Consider the following 16,478-nt stretch of genomic DNA (forward strand, 5'->3'; position numbering starts at 1 on the left):
TGGTAATGTCTTGTCTAACAAGTTAGGTTAGTCTATATAAACCAAGTCATGGTTAGACATTATAGAAGGTGGTGTGAGATGCAACCGAGTTAGGGTTCATCCATGAGGCACACACAAGATGTAACTGAGTTAGGGTTCATCTAGATGTAACCGAGTTAGAGTTCATCAAGAGTTAAACCGAGTTAAGGTTTGAGAGGGTTTGTAATCAGTTTTTTGAGTTATATTTTCTGATTAATAAACAAGAGTTATTTGTTTATATAGTGTTTGATTATCGATCCGGGACTTGAATTGGTATCAGAGCCAAGTTCAAGAAATCGATAATCGTACGGCAGAGAGCGGTGGCTTGAGGAGAAGTTACCATTGGCGCATGCGGCGTTTTGTTGGCGGCACCGATAAGAGGATTGGGTTCGATCGCTGTTGGTTGAACAAAGTTGTTGGTTGAACAAGGTTATTGCAACTTTGGTTTTTTTTCTGTTTGGTGGTTAAACAAAGAAGACGTCAATTACTTTTGGTGCAAGATTCAACTTCAAGAAACATAAAGTCAACGGGAGTTTCTTTTCTTTTTGTGTGTGGTGTGATTAAAGGGAAACAATTAAGTTGAAGAAGAAACAGACGGTATTTTGTTTTCTTTTGTCTGCACATGTTTCGAAGAGGAAAAATATATTTGTTGCAATAAAGTCTGCACACAATTGGTGATTTTCTGGTACGAGGAAAGAAAAAAAACAATAATACTTTATTTAAGCAATTTTTACTGAAGTAAAACTATCTGCACGCAATTCGGTTGTCGAGAGGTATTCGTGACCGGGGTTTTTGCGAGTAAACGGGTTCGGTTCTGAAAAGTTGTTCGGGACTGAGTTGTTCGTATCTGTTCCAACGTAGTGGAGCAAGGGTGTCCGAAAACGTCAATGGCAGGTAATAAGGAAGAGCCAGTAATCCAACCCAAAGCGAGTGGGGGGATATCGTTGCAGGTTCCAAAACTGAATGAAACTAATTACATCACATGGGCGATTGTGGTGGAAGCGATCTTGGATAATCAAGAGTTATGGGAAGTTGTTCAACCGAATGAGGGTGCCGTTATTGATGCGAAGAAGAATAAAACGGCAAGGTCGTTTTTGTTCCAAGTTATGGAAGGTAATATTCTTCTTCAGGTTTTTCAATACAAGAATGCTCAAGAAATACGGGCATCTTTGAAGGCAAAGTTTGTTGGGGCCGAGCGAGTCCAAAAGGCTCGACTACTAACATTGAAAAGTGAATTTGAGAAACTCAAAATGGCGGAAGTCGAAACTGTTGGCGAGTTTGCGGGAAAAATAACTGGTATGGTTTCAAAGGCAACGGGTCTTGGTCACGTATTCGAGCAAGATGTATTGGTGAAAAAGTTACTTGACGCAGTTCCAGACAAATACTTCAACCTGGTAGCCTCAATCGAGCAAACGGTTGATCTCGATAGTATGAGGTTTGAAGATGTTGTTGGAAGACTTAAGGCGTTTGAGGAACGTCTACGAGGGAGAGAACGCGCTTCAAATTCACAAGGTCAGTTACTTTTCAATCGGACAGAAAGTAATTACAAAGGGAAGTCGTATGATCAGTCCGGTAGCCGAAGTAAGGGTTGGCCGAGTTCATGGGAACGTGGAAAAGGCCGGGAAACCGAAGGTCAAGACCGAGAGGATGAGGATCAAGATGGTTGTGACAACCGAGATGGTCAACATCGTGGGTCAAGGTATACGGGTCAAAGGAAGGATCGTCAATGGAGAAGAAAGGATATGTCACAGGTTCAGTGTTTCCGTTGTGATGAGTTTGGTCACTTTGCGTCTACGTGTCCGGAACGTATGAAGAAAAAGGAAGAATCTAATTTGAACAAAATTGATGATTTTGATCCAAGTTTATTTATGATAAAAGGTGATCAGAAAACGGTTTTTCTGAATGAAGATGGTGTGATTCCAAAGCGTTTCGAAACTGAACCGATGGAGAAAGATGTTTGGTATCTCGACAACGGAGCATCGAATCACATGACGGGTAATAAATCGTATTTTTATTAATTGAATGAACAAGTCACGGGAACGGTGAAGTTCGGAGATAAATCTTGTATTGATATTCAGGGAAAGGGTCGGTCTTAATTGAAGGAAAAACGGGGGAGCAACGTTTGTTGACCGATGTCTACTACATTCCGAGCTTACAGTGCAATATCATAAGTCTTGGTCAAGCAACGGAAGGTGGATGCGAGATTCACATGAAACATGATTTGCTAACCATGAAAGATGATACAGGTAAGCTTTTGATGAAGGTGACAAGGACCAAGAATCGATTGTACAAGATTAATCTCAAGATAACAAGTCCCGGTAAACGAGCTATAAGTGGAATGAAGAATTTTGCAGGTAGGGATCTTCAAAGTATTGGACTGAAAGAAGACGAGCCGGTTACGAGTCAGATTCCAATCAAAGATCCAAGTTCCAAATTCCAAAGTCCAAAGAAGAGAGTTCAAGAAACTAAACGTGTGGTCAAGGAAGTGATTCAAGCCCAAGGGAAGGCGTCTAATGATCAAACGAAGCACGTGTGTCTTCTAGCCAAGTGGAGCCGAAAGAACATTGCAAGAGATCATGAAAAGCCTCGGGAGAATCAAGAGATTGTTGACAAGCGTGAAGTTGAAGACCCGCCAATTTCGAGTAGGAAATTAGGGGGTGAGTCGGGTGACTGGGGTACAACAATTGCGGGGGTGATTGTTGGGTTAATTGTTGTTTGGCCTAAGTGTAAGGCCCAACCCAATAATTAGGTTATATTATATTTGGTAATGTCTTGTCTAACAAGTTAGGTTAGTCTATGTAAACCAAGTCATGGTTAGACATTATAGAAGGTGGTGTGAGATGCAACCGAGTTAGGGTTCATCCATGAGGCACACACAAGATGTAACCGAGTTAGGGTTCATCTAGATGCAACCGAGTTAGGGTTCATCAAGAGTTAAACCGAGTTAAGGTTGAGAGGGTTTGTAATCAGGTTTTTTGAGTTATATTTTCTGATTAATAAACAAGAGTTATTTGTTTATATCGTGTTTGATTATCGATCCGGGACTTGAATATCTACATCTTTATTTTTTTTCTCCAAAAGCTTATGGAGAATACATTTTATTGTTTGTGTATTGAGGAGCCATTGTGTTGGTGAAACACGTTGCTTGAGAAGTGAAGAAACACTAAGTGACCCCGACAGATTAAGGATAATCTTAGGGTTAAGTAGACGTTTCCCACGAGGGTTAGGTCCGGCAAAGATGGTTATTCTTCTCAACCTGCAAAACAGACACCGTAAGCTCGTCACTGAGAAGGGGGGGGGGTTCCTCCTTGTGACCACCCTCCGGCGTGAGAATCAGACTAGGTTGCTCTGAATATAAGTGTATATAGAGAGAAATAGCTAGAGAGAAGATGATGATACCGTTCCAAGGTGTTGGAGTATTTATAGCCGAAGGTAGGTTTCCAAGCAGGTACGGCCAGCTGTATATAATATTCCTTTTCCACCAACTATGGGCTACGTTCGTGCCACGATGGGAGTTGGTGGGTATGCAGCGGCTGATAGTGACATTTTGTACTGGAGCGTGCTCCTCCTCATACTATTGTCACTGAGCTGTCACCCTGTGATTGGTTCATGGGTTTCTTTTGTCAGATCTTGTCCATTTGTCCATACCTTGGTAGGTATAGTACAAAAGATCTTCTAGAAGCGTACGGACTGGCTCTTTTGGGCGGGAATATTCCCGCCCTGCTCATTCCTTCTTCAGGTGACATTGCTGAAGTATAAGAGTTAGTGCCTTATACGTGTAGCCTTACTGTTAGTGCGGGTAGCCTTCCTTCTTGGCTTGTACCCACAGCTACGGGAACAGGCAGGGTACTGTGCCAAGGGAGGCTTTCCTGCGGGGACAGCTGGCTTACTGCGTGTAAGGTCTTCTTCTCTCTGAGCATGGTGGGTCCTGCGGATCCAGTTGGTCTTTGCGCAGACGTACCTCTTCAAGGTGAGTTGCGGGTCCAACTGAGCTTTGCGGGGACCTACCTCTTCAAGTCCCCCCCAGTCCATTGTTCTTCTCATGAATTGTTAATAAGTGAGGGGAACTTTTGGACTTTAAGCAAGAGGCTTTAAAGAGGGGTTTTCGTTTTTTAAGGTTCTCCGTGGGGATTCTTCCCGCGGTTTTCCTAATGTCACTTGCAGAAAATTCCCGATTTTTCTGCTTGATCTTTGGGTACGATGCGGGTAGATGTGTAACCTCTTCGCAAGTCGGGAGCGTTGAGTTTCACTTGTGTAGATTCTCCACGAGGTTTTGGTAGTTTTAGACATAGTGATCAGTTATGTTAAACAACCAATTCCACCTTGAAGCTTCAAACAATCTAGTTCTCAACGTTCCCGCCATGCGGGGGTGTTATTTCTCTTTCCGCAAGCATGGCCCATAAGATCGATCTTCTTGGTTTCAATTCCCTGCAAGTGCTAAGTATGTGAAGGGTTTCGCCTTGACACTGTACCCGCACTTGTCTTATGGTTTCTTGCTTTCCAAGGTAAGGGGGTATATTCCCTCTTATTTTTGAATCTTTTTAAAATTCAGAGAGTTGGTGAAAGGATAAGGACAGTCCAAACGGTTAAAGGGACGTTGGCGTCTTCTGACGGTTTCAGGATGTGCAGGAAGTTATGACGACGTGACAGCATGTGGTCAATCAGGACGCTTTTTTAGGCGCGTGGGCGCGAGTTTCATGACACGCACCATTCCGACACCTGTTGCCAGCTTGCTTTATCCACACGTGTCGCCGTGTCATTGCGCCTGCGCTTTCTCTCTCATCCGCATTAAATTCATCGCATTCATTGCGATGAGTATATAAGGGGGAGAGGGTGTATTTCGTCCATTATCTTCACTTCACTCTCCTTTTCCTTTTAAGCGATTTCCGGCGAATACTCATCTTTTCCGGCAAGCATTCTCCTGAAACCGCTTTCTTTCCTCAACATTAAAAAATGTCTTCTTCTCATGACCCAGAGGTTAACGTCGAGGAGTCCGACGTTTACCCCGAGAATCCGACGTCTACGTCCGATAAGGACGATAAGAGTACTGCTGGCGAGTGTCAGTGTACTCTTTCTGTCGATGTATACCATTACATCGTCAAGAAATTCATGTTGGAGCCCTATGAGCCGGAGTTTCCGGAGGCCAACCAGACGGTGTACGATGCCCCTAAGGGCAAGATAGGGGTTTACGCTTCGTTCTTCCTATATGGGAATCTAAGATTCCCATTAACGAAGTTCGTATACCGTGTTTTGGAGAAACACGGTGTTCATTTGACGGAGGTGCACCCAATGGCAATTGCTAAAGTTCGCCATTTCGAATCGGTGTGCCGTATTTTGGATATCGAGCCTCGAGTCGACCGCCTGATGACCTTCTATACCTGGAGGTGCGTCCAGGGTTGGTATACCCTTGTCACTCGAATCAAGGGTTTGAAGATCTGTGCTACTGAGCGTAGTCTTCGTTCTTGGAAGCGCGAGTTTTTCTTCATTTCCGCTCGTGTCGTTCCATCGCGATGACGTTCAAGAATGGGAGGGTACTCCCTAACCTTCCGGCTTCCAATTACCAGGAGACGGAATGGTTCACCAAGATTTCCCATATTCAGACTCCTGTTTATCGCTTCGCGGAGTCTGGGATGTTCATGCTTGGGATGAGCCGCGTGTGGAAGGATGCCGGGTCTGGGACACCACAGATACCCATCGTTCTTGAATACGGTTTGAACTATATTCCTTATGGTATGCTCCGTCTTTTGTGTTGGTTTAGGATTTCCTTCTAACATTATCATTTTTATTTCAGAGGGGAACGACTTACAGTCGCTCTTGCACCCGCGGGAGACTGGTGGTCCCGCGCGGTTGGGTACTCGTGACCTTGATGAGAAAGAGTTGCCCATTTTGGAGAAGACTGCGGATAGATTCGTAGAGGTCTATCCGCCAGGCCATGACATTTTAAGCGCCGCTCGGCCAGGTAAGGAGTTCTTTAATCCTCGTCCTCTTCATGCTCAAACTTCTGCTGGAATTCCTCTGATCTTGTCATCTTCTGATGAGGGATCCGCAGATGGGACTTTTATTGTGAGGAAAAAGAAGGCGGCTGGCGTGAAGGGCAAAACGAAGGCTGCTACCTTCGTTGACCTGGGGAATTAGTCTGATTCCGAGACTGAAAGTGAGGAGGCGGCGGGGAACCTTGGTGGTGGTGACGAGACCATTGCGAAGGTAACTAGCGTGAAGAGGCCAGTTTCATCGGGTCCATCTCCGCCTGTCAGGGCTTTCAAGATCAAGAAAACCAGTAAGTATACTTTTTGTGTACCTTTTCCGCATTTCCTTCCGCATTTGTTTTTATATATTTTTTTCTTTATGCAGGAGTGGACTTATCTGCTTTTGAAGAAAGTGGTGCGGGAGGAGCTAGTTCAGGACCCACGACGATAGGTTTGGTCAACCTATCCGAGGCGATGACCCAGGCGGCTGCGCCTGTTTCTGGTACTGGTTCAGTTGCTTATACTGTTGAAGCAACTGTTCCGGTTATGACGTCGTCCGTCGTGGCTGCTATGCCGACGATGGCGTCCACTTTTGTTGCTGCGTTGAGCAGTTCAACTTCATCGCCGGCCGTCAGTGCCATATTTACCACGTCATTCACCGGACCGGCGGTGACTTTTTCCATGAGCTCCTCTGCGATGAGCTCATCTGCGGCGACTGCAGCCGCTATGAGTTCATCTCATATGAGTTCATCTCCAATGGTCTCTACCTTTGTGACTTCTACGGTGTCACATTCGGCGTCAACGACTACTTCGTCCTTGGCCAGTTCTTCAGGTATGTTTGGAGTTGGGACCTCTAGACTTACCTCTGTTGATGAGGGGGTCCGATCTTTGCCTCCTTCCCATCTCCTTGACCTCCTGGATGGATATCCTTTAGGTTCGGGTGATGGGTTTAGCGGCTATCGGCCTGTTATCGACCCTACAGGTGCGTGGGGTTACTTTAGCCTGTTATCCGTCCTTAGTCATTTTTTCTTAACTGTTTTTTGTTGTTGCAGTTTCGGATTCCAATGAGGTGTATGCTCCAAGGTGGAATATCCGCCGAGGAACAACTCTAAGGACGGCTGCAGACTGCGTCGATTGGGCGCGCCATGCCGCTCCAAGTGGTGCATTGGGGGAGGCAATGATTAGCTACCAGGAGGGTAGGTTGTCCACCGAGCTCCGAATTCTCCTCGCCCGGATGCAACCGCGTGTCGAATTACTTTGTCGTGAAAACGATAAGTTAAGGACTGCGCGTAGCTTGGAGGGGGCTCAGGTGCGATCGCCGAGGGAGGAAAATAAGAAGCTTGCCGCCGTCGTTACTGAGAGAGAAAAGGCCTTCAAGGACCTTGAGGCCGAAATGCAAGCTAGGCATGAGGCCCGTTCCAAGGCTACTCAAGCTGTTAACGAACAGCTTAGGTTGGCCAAGGAAACTGCGCGCAATGCTACCGAAAGGGCCTCCAAAGTTGAAGCTGTTGCTGAGCCTCTACGCGCTGAAAATGAAGAACTGAAAGATAAACTGGAGAAGCTTCAGCAGGCTCATGAGGTTTTGGCTCTGAAGGACGCCAAGAAGCTACAGGAGCTCTTGGATCAGAGGGGTGTGCTTGATCGCACTGAGCGCAAACTTAAAGGCGTTGAGGAGGCTGCTGCAAAGGAGGTGTTGCTAGACAACTTTAGCAAGAATGAGGCCGAACGCGCCCGCGATCAAGCTCAAGCTACCCTTCAGAAGGCTCTGTCCAATAAGTATTGGCTTCTACGAGAAGCGTTGCCGCAGGTACGCATAGCTCCATTCTTTGCTTTTTGCTCTTTTTCTTTATACTTAGAAAAGTTTTTTTTTTTTGTAGGTTGTGCATCGGATTTTCGCGAACACATCCTATGATGATGCCATGAGCGCAGCCCTCAACGCTTGTCATGAGGATGGAGAGAAAGCTGGTTTCTTACTTGGTCTAGGATTTGTAGAGAAAGGCATCCCGCCTTCCAAATTTCCTTTACACGATGTTGACACTGAAGCTGCCTATGATCAAGCTGTGAACCAGTATGCTTCTTTCTCTCATCCGGTCGTGGAAAAGGTTAATGAAGTTGCTGATGCTGATGACGGGCTAACTGTTCTCAAAGCTTTCTTCGAACCGCCGCAGCCGACTGATGGTGCGGGTTCAAGTGGGTTTGGGGGAAGTGGTCCTGAAGCCTGAATCTTCAGAATCCTCTAAGTTAGGATAGATTTGCATTTTTTGTAGGCGGGTAGATACCTAGCCATTTTGTAATGTTTGAACATCTTTTATCGTGAATATAAATGTTTTGTTAATGCCTTGCCTTGTAAACATTATATGATTTGCTCATGCATATTTTAGTTTAACTTAGCAATTTTCTAAGTGTTTTGAATAAGTTAACCTTTCGACGCGTGTCAGATAATAGGTTAATGTTCTGTTTCCTCTATCATGATTGTGCGGGTAGGACCGTCACTTTCACTTAGTAGGATGACCAAACTTCATCTATATCTGACCTGCGTGAAGGTTTTCCTCATCTTCCCCTTAGAATTTTTTACTGTTTTTGTGTTTATGCGGGTTGTGCCGCTTTCCACACGCAACGACTTACTTCCTCCCTCACTTATTTATGCGGTGAATACCGGCATATCAGTGTGGTCAGTTCATAAGTATAAAGGTAAGACTATTAACATCAATGTGACAAGGATAATCATTTCCATTAGAAGTGGCTCTAGGCCTGTTCGTTACAAGTTTGGAATTGATCTACATGTAGCATCTGCGTAATTGAGCTCCATTCCATGTTCTTGGGATGGGGGTGCCATCGAGCCTTTCGAGCCGGTATGCGCCCTTTCCCAGAACTTCTTTAATAATGTATGGCCCTTCCCAGACCGGGGCCAGCTTTCCTGGGCGCTCCTGGTTCGAAGCCTCGTTGTTACGCAGTATGTAGTCTCCGACATTGAAGTTGCAGAGTTTTACCCGCGTGTTGTAGTACTTTTGCATTTGTCGCTTGTAGTTCTCTTCACGCGCTGCGGCTAAGTCTCTGCGCTCTTCGGTTAGCATAAGGTCTAACCGTCTTTCTGCATCATTGTCTTCCGGTTGAGTTATGACTCTTGGTGAGGGTAGACCAATCTCGATTGAAACCATGGCTTCAGTGCCATAGGTGAGGCTGAACGGGGTTTCACCCGTGCTTGCTTTTTTCAGCGTTCTGTTTGCCCAAAGGACATGTGGAACTTCGTCCACCCAGCCGGATCTATGCTCCAAGAGTCTTTTCTTTATGCCGTCGACGATGCTCTTGTTTGCTCTTTCCACCTCACCATTACCCTGCGGGTGTGCCACTGAGGTAAAGGTGTGGGTGATTTGAAGCTCTTTCAGCCACTTTTGTAGCTTCTGGTCAGCAAAGTTGGTGCCGTTATCGCTCACCAAATTCTGTGGAAGTCCAAAACGACAAATAATAAATTCCCAAATAAATTTTTTGATATGTTTTGCGGTTGTTTGGGCTAGGGGTTTTGCTTCTATCCACTTGGTGAAGTAGTCGATGGCTACCACTAGGAACTGAACGTTCCCTGCTGCTGTGGGAAATGGGCATGTCACATCGATGACCCACTTCTGGAATGGCCATGAAGAAGTGACTGGAACAAGTTCGTTCTTCGGGCGATGCGTGTTGGGTGCGTAGAGATGGCAGGACCTACATTTTCTGATGTAGGCCAGCGCATCCGTGTGCATCCCCGGCCAAAAGTATCCCGCGTTGTTTAGCTTAGCTACAACTGCGCGTGGACCTGCGTGTACTCCACAGATGCCTTCGTGTACTTCCCTTAGGAGGTAGTCGGCATCTTGGTCGTCAACGCATCTGAGGAGTGGGTCAAGAAAATTACGCCTGTAAAGTATGTTATCAACAAGTTGATAGTTCAGTGATTTACAGCGTATCTTTCTTGCATGTGTCTTTGACTCTGGTAATACACCCGTCGCAAGGTAATTTATGATTGGCGTCATCCATGTTACCGTGCCGGTTTGGATGACAAAAATTTCCTTGTGCGGGACTGATGGTGCTCCAAGAAGTTCAACGCGGATGTCCTTTCCCAAGTGGGTGAAGGCTAACGATGCAAGCTTGCTTAACGCATCCGCAGATTTGTTTTCGCTTCGCTTGATGTGCACAACTTTGCAATCGTTGAAATCGCGCATAAGGGTTTTTGCTTGTGCGAGGTACAGGGCCATTGTGTCGTTCACGGCCGTGTACGTCCCGTTTATCTGGTTGGCTACTAGCATGGAATCCACGTGGGCTTCCAAGTTTTTCACCCCCATCTTACGCGTAATTCTTAATCCGGCCAATAATGCTTTGTACTCCGCTTCATTATTCGTACTTGGGAAATCCAGCCGAATAGCGTAAGTGTACTCTTGGCCTGCTGGGTTAATTAGTTTCAACCCTGCGCCTGAACCTTCGTTGTTGGCTGCTCCATCAGTATAGAGTCGCTAGACATCGTTAATGTCTTGTGCTGGAGAGGGTTGAGCCTCTTCCTGGCACTCTTTTTCCTGCGAAGCGGGGACTTCTGCAATAAAGTCGGCCAAGACCTGGCCTTTTATGGCTGGTCTTGGCTGGTACTTTATCGCGTATTCTCCCAACTCAATTGCCCATTTGGCAAGGCGCCCTGACAACTCGGGTTTGCCAAGAACGTTTGCAAGTTTGAAGTTGGTGAGAATGGTGATTGGGTGGCCTTGGAAATATCGTCTTAGCCTGCGTGAAGCTGTACAAGCGCTAAGACTAATTTTTCCAGGGTGGAGTACCGGGTTTCCACGTCTGTTAAGACGCGGCTTACATAATAGATGGGCATCTGGATGCCCTTTCGTTCTACTAGTAGGACTGCCCCGGTTGCTCTGTCTGTGGCGGAGAGGTAGAGAATTAATTCCTCCCCCACTTCTGGTGCTGTGAGTGTTGGGAGTTCGACCAAGCGTGACCGAATCTCTTGAAAAGCTGCTTCCGCTTCTGGTGTCCAGCGGAAGTGCGTTTTCTTCAAACAATTTCTCAATGTTGACACGAATGGGAACGACCTATCCGCATGATTTGCCAAAAAGCGGTTGAGTGCGACTAGTCGTCCATTCAGTGTCTGAGCCTGTTTGATGGTAGTAGGTGATTCCATTTTCATAATGGCTTTAACCTTGTCAGGGTTCGCTCTGAAGCCATCTTTGGTAACGATGACTCCTAAGAACTTCCCATCTTCCATCCCAAAGGAACACTTGCTCGGGTTGAGCTTCATGTTTATCTTTCTGAGCGTGTTGAAAGTTACTTAAATGTCTTTCAACATCGCCTCTGGCTCGAGGCTTTTGATGACCAAGTCATCCATGTAAATTTCCAAGTTCCTCCCGATTTGGGTATGAAACTCTTTGTCCATCAGGCGTTGGTATGTGGATCCGGCATTCTTTAGTCCGAATGGCATCATTTGGTAACAAAATGTGCCATCGGGCGTCCGAAATGCGGTTTTATCCTGATCGTCAACAGCCATGTGGATTTGATGGTACCCTTTATACGCATCAAGGAAGCATTTAAGGCGAAACGGTGCTAATGAATCTACCTTAAGGTCAATTTCTGGTAACGGGTAACAATCCTTGGGGCATGCTTTGTTTAGGTCTTTGAAATCTATGCACATGCGCCGTTGTTTGTTGGATTTTGGTACCATGACGGGATTTGCAACCCATGTTTGATATTTACTAACGCGTACGATGCCTGCGTCAAGGAGTTCCTTGACTTGGGTTCTACACGCGTTAGCCTGCTCAGCACCCATTACGCGACGCTTTTGTATGACCGGCGCAAACGCCGGGTCACACTTGAGCTTATGCTCAGCCTTACTTCGAGGTACACCAGTCATGTCAGCTGGTGTCCACGCGAAGATGTCAGCGTTTTTTTGTAACATTGAGTAAGGTGCGTGTGGGATTAGTGATCGTTGGGCCAATGGTAACGGCCTGGTCAGGGTATTTGCCATTGAAGGCCCATTCTTCTGGCTCAGAGGTGGTTGGTTTAGCCATCTTTGGTTTGGGTTTAGATGAGAAAGATGCGATGCATACCTGGGGAATGCCCGTGATCATAGAAACGCCCTCAGCTGTTGGCCATCCCATCATACCATGGACCGAAGACACCACGGCATTAAATCTTGCCATCCCATCTCTCCCAAAGAGAATGTCGTATGTGTGGTGTGGCTTCCTCATTACAACGAAGTCCACGTCTTCTGTGCGGGAGTACTTCCCGTCCGTGAGAGTGACGGGGAAAGATAGGATTCCCAAGGGGGTGTTTGTGCTGCCGTCGAACCCTTCCATCGAGGCGTAAACTGTTTCTAGGCGTTCTTTGTCTTCGTCGTCTAGCTTGTCGAAGAACTGCCTATACATGACTGTTGACGAAGCGCCATTATCAGCAAGGGTGCGGGAGGTGATGTAGTGCCCCAGCTGACTTTTGATGACTATGGGGCCTTCTTTGTTGGGCCCCCCGGCACACGCGGGAAACACACTTCTGCTTCCTTCCACGCACTTGGCTCTGTTGTTCGTCGTTTTCTTTCTCTGATGTTGCCATGAACCATGTGGATGCTGATGTCGACGGGCTTCCGTCCATTGCCCTTGTACCGATTGTCTTTCCTCCCTCCGTTCTTGATTGACGCCACGAGGTGTGTGAGTTTCCCATCTCTGACGAATGTTTCGACGGCATCCTTCAAGGATGTGCATTCCTCCGTGGTGTGGCCTTTTGTCCCATGGAAGTCACAGGATTTGCTCTGATCAGCGTTTTGACGCTGTCGGATTAATGAAGCCTTTGGCCATGGGAGCTTCTCGGTGGCAAATATCTCGGTGACGCTTTTGGTGAGTGGCGTCCATCTGGGATTCTGGTTTGACGACTGCATGTTGTCCCTTCCGCATAAGAGAGGGCGAGAGCTGGATGAGGTGTCAAAGTTTACCCTTGACTGCCAGATACCAAGCTTCCTCTTTTTGTTCTGTCGGGCGGTACGGGCGTTATTTTCTCTTGTCCTCTGAGTATAGAGATTTGTGCTCTGGGGAAGATTTCTACCCAGTTGCTTCTCTGTTTCGGCAAAGCGTTTAGCTGCCGTCATGATGGCATCCCACGCGGATGGCATGCCGTCTTTACCTGTCAACGTGCGGATGAGCTCTGGGTACTCAGCGCCCTGGATGAAAGCGGCGCGAACAAGATCTTCGCTAATAGTGCCCAGACTTAGCTTCTTTGAGTTGAAGCGAGTGATGAAGTCTAGCAAAGATTCGTCTTCTTCGCGGATGCAGTTGAGGATCGTCCATTGCTCTTCAGTATATTTTCTTTGTTGACTGAAGTGCTGACTGAATTTGTGCTGGAAGTCTGCCCAATCGTAGATGTGGTGGACCGGTAGACGATCAAACCACGCTCTGGCTGCCCCGACGAGCGTCATTTGGAACATGTAACACCACGTGGGTTCCGTCCAATTACTGACGGTTGCCCCCGAGATAAATCTGTTCATGTGATCGTCCGGGTCAGATATGCCATCGTAAGTGCCTATGTTTGACATCTGTTTGGCACTCTTTGGAGCGATTGCTTCCGCAATGTCCCTTGCAAATTTGGACGTTCCCGCATTCGCAACAGTTGGTCTGAAAGTTTTGGAGAAGTCACGTGGGTTTCCCCCCGTGTTCTTTGGTTTGAAAGTTTCTTCAAAATTTCTTCTCGAGTGGAAGTCTGCTTCTTTACGCTTCCCTTTCGCCTTATAACGTGGGTTTGCGTCACTGTCAGACTCTTCCCAATCTTCATCGTCCACATACTCGCAATCATTGCTCATGTTGAGCTGTTGTCGAGTGTTTCCGAATTTGTCATTGGCCTGTTGGAGTGAACGTAAATGTTCGCCCAACTCGGCTTGGAATTCTTTCTGACGTGCTTCCGCCCAAGCTTTAACTTGTTCTGGTGTTTTTCGGGGAAGTCTCGTCTGTTGTTTCCCCAACTGGGTATCAATGAATCCCAGGAGAGGATTGTTTACTCCACTTGCCCCGGCTTGGGTAACCGGGGTAGTGTTCGTAACAATCATGTATTCATCGGTGTTCCCCCCAGTAGCTGGGGTTGTGGTTACCGGAGTTTCTTGGTTACCCGGTGGCTTTGGTATCGGAGTAACCTTAACCATCTTTCCAGAAGTTTGAAAAAACTGAGAAAAAGAAGAGTAAGTTCTAGCTTAATGCACGGATGGCGCCAATGAAGAAACACTAAGTGACCCCGATAGATTAAGGATAATCTTAGGGTTAAGTAGATGTTTCCCACGAGGGTTAGGTCCGGCAAAGATGGTTATTCTTCTCGACCTGCAAAACAGACACCGTAAGCTCGTCACTGAGAAAGGGGGGGTTCCTCCTTGTGACCACCCTCCGGCGTGAGAATCAAACTAGATTGCTCTGAATATAAGTGTATATAAAGAGAAATAGCTAGAGAGAAGATGATGATACCGTTCTAGGGTGTTGGAGTATTTATAGCCGAAGGTAGGTTTCCAAGCAGGTACGGCCAGCTGTATATAATATTCCTTTTCCACCAACTATGGGCTACGTTCGTGCCACGATGGGAGTTGGTGGGTAGGCAGCGGCTGATAGTGACATTTTGTACTGGAGCGTGCTCCTCCTCGTACTATTGTCAGTGAGCTGTCACCCTTTGATTGGTTCATGGGTTGCTTTTGTCAGATCTTGTCTATTTGTCCATACCTTGGTAGGTATAGTACAAAAGATCTTCTAGAAGCGTACGGACTGGCTATTTTGGGCGGGAATATTCCCGCCACGCTCATTCCTTCTTCAGGTGACATTGCTGAAGTATAAGAGTTAGTGCCTTATGCGTGTAGCCTTACTGTTAGTGCGGGTAGCCTTCCTTCTTGGTTTGTACCCACAGCTGCGGGGACAGGCAGGGTACTGTACCAAGGGAGGCTTTCCTGCGGGAACAGCTGGCTTACTGCGTGTAAGGTCTTCATCTCTCTGAGAATGGTGGGTCCTGCGGATCCAGTTGATCTTTGCGCAGACGTACCTTTTCAAGGTGAGTCTTGTGGGTCCAACTGGGCTTTGCGGGAACCTACCTCTTCAGGCAATCTCTAAATAAAGTGGTGATTTATTAATTTTGTGTGTTTTAATTGTTAGGGCGTAACTAAAGTTCACTACTTGATTTGTATGTTTGAATTGTCGGGCCCTATTTAATGGACATTTGATTATCAGTTTGTCTTTTTTACTATTTTAGAAAGCACATCCATCGCATATTCGTATTTGTAAATGTTACACATGGGTTTTGCCACTCTATAGAACATTGAAATTAATTTTGATTTCCAAATGACGCACCCGTTTACATGACCGCCTATATATATAAAGGGAGCCTTGAATTTGTTCTGTAATATTTCGACTTGTTTATCCTATCGTTTTGTGTACTTGTTCTAAATAAATAAAGAAATTACGTATGTAAGGTAATAAAAAATGTGACTTTCAATATCAAACACATTTCTCTTGTAGTACTCTCATGTTTGTTTCTTTTTCCTTTTTCTCTTCTCTTTGAAACATGACAGTCGAGTCAAGTGCTTTTGTGGGTGATCCGCAATAATTTTCTATTAGTAGAAGATATATAATAAAAAAATAGGAGATATTCCATATATTTTGCCTTATTTACATTTGATATGTTACCGTATTTAGTGACGTTATATTTGACAATATTGTATCTAATAATATCATTGAAATCATGAATGAGAACATCGCCAAACGCCATGATGGTTCGCTTGAAGTCTTACTTTCTCCACACTATTATGCCCCAAATGAACTACAAATATGCATCATTCATGAACGCAAGATATATCACCTCTTGTGTGCTCCAATAGGTGCGGTTTGGCCAGCCTGAACCATCAAAAAACGACCATCCTCCATAGAAACCGCATGGTAAAGACAGTCCGAGTCGATGATCACGTCATTCTGACGATGCTCCGGTGGGTTAAATAGAGCCGTCATGGCAGATAAACTGAGGTGAAGATTCACCATAATGTCAGCCCTAGATGAGACAAACAAAGACACAGATCTTAGTAGGCACGCCATTTCGAAAGAAATTTGGATAAGGGGTGAAGCAGTTATGAGATGTAGAGTCTGTCTATACCATATATATAAATAATATATATAAACGAAAACCAAAAAATCCTACGTGTCGCGATGTGGTCGCTCCCCCTTTTTTGGAGTCACCAGATTTGCTTGATTTCTAAATGGTGGCTTCTCATGCATTTGACCCGAATTCATGGGTATGGGTCTTACCAAACCCAGATATTCCTTAAACGGGTTATAACATCTCCATCAATAAAAAATTATTCTCACCAAATTATTGATGTAAAAATCCTATAAAATAGGATATACTAAAAATTAATATCTTATTTATTTTAAAAAAGATATATATATTATTTAAATTAAAAACCAATTTGATAGTAAAAAACATAAACGGGTCTTGGGTCTCATCAAACCATAAGTATATTATTAACTTTCA

General features: G+C 45.6%; 1 protein-coding gene and 1 pseudogene across 2 annotated transcripts in view; both read left to right on the forward strand.

The window, feature by feature from the left end:
* The window catches only part of LOC143572726 (monooxygenase 1-like), a 52,642-nt pseudogene that overhangs the window by 1,370 nt on the left and 34,794 nt on the right, over positions 1-16,478 (forward strand). The window lies entirely within an intron of this gene.
* On the forward strand, positions 1,308-2,786 carry LOC143572725 (uncharacterized). Its single transcript, XM_077057799.1, has 2 exons — positions 1,308-1,797; positions 2,121-2,786. Exons 1-2 carry the CDS (start codon positions 1,317-1,319, stop codon positions 2,765-2,767), a joined length of 1,128 nt encoding a protein of 375 aa, XP_076913914.1. The 5' UTR covers positions 1,308-1,316; the 3' UTR covers positions 2,768-2,786.

This window comes from Bidens hawaiensis, unplaced genomic scaffold (assembly GCF_021521415.1).
Source record: "Bidens hawaiensis isolate Kalapana, Puna unplaced genomic scaffold, B.hawaiensis_p1.1 tig00025998_1, whole genome shotgun sequence".
Lineage (NCBI taxonomy): Eukaryota > Viridiplantae > Streptophyta > Magnoliopsida > Asterales > Asteraceae > Bidens > Bidens hawaiensis.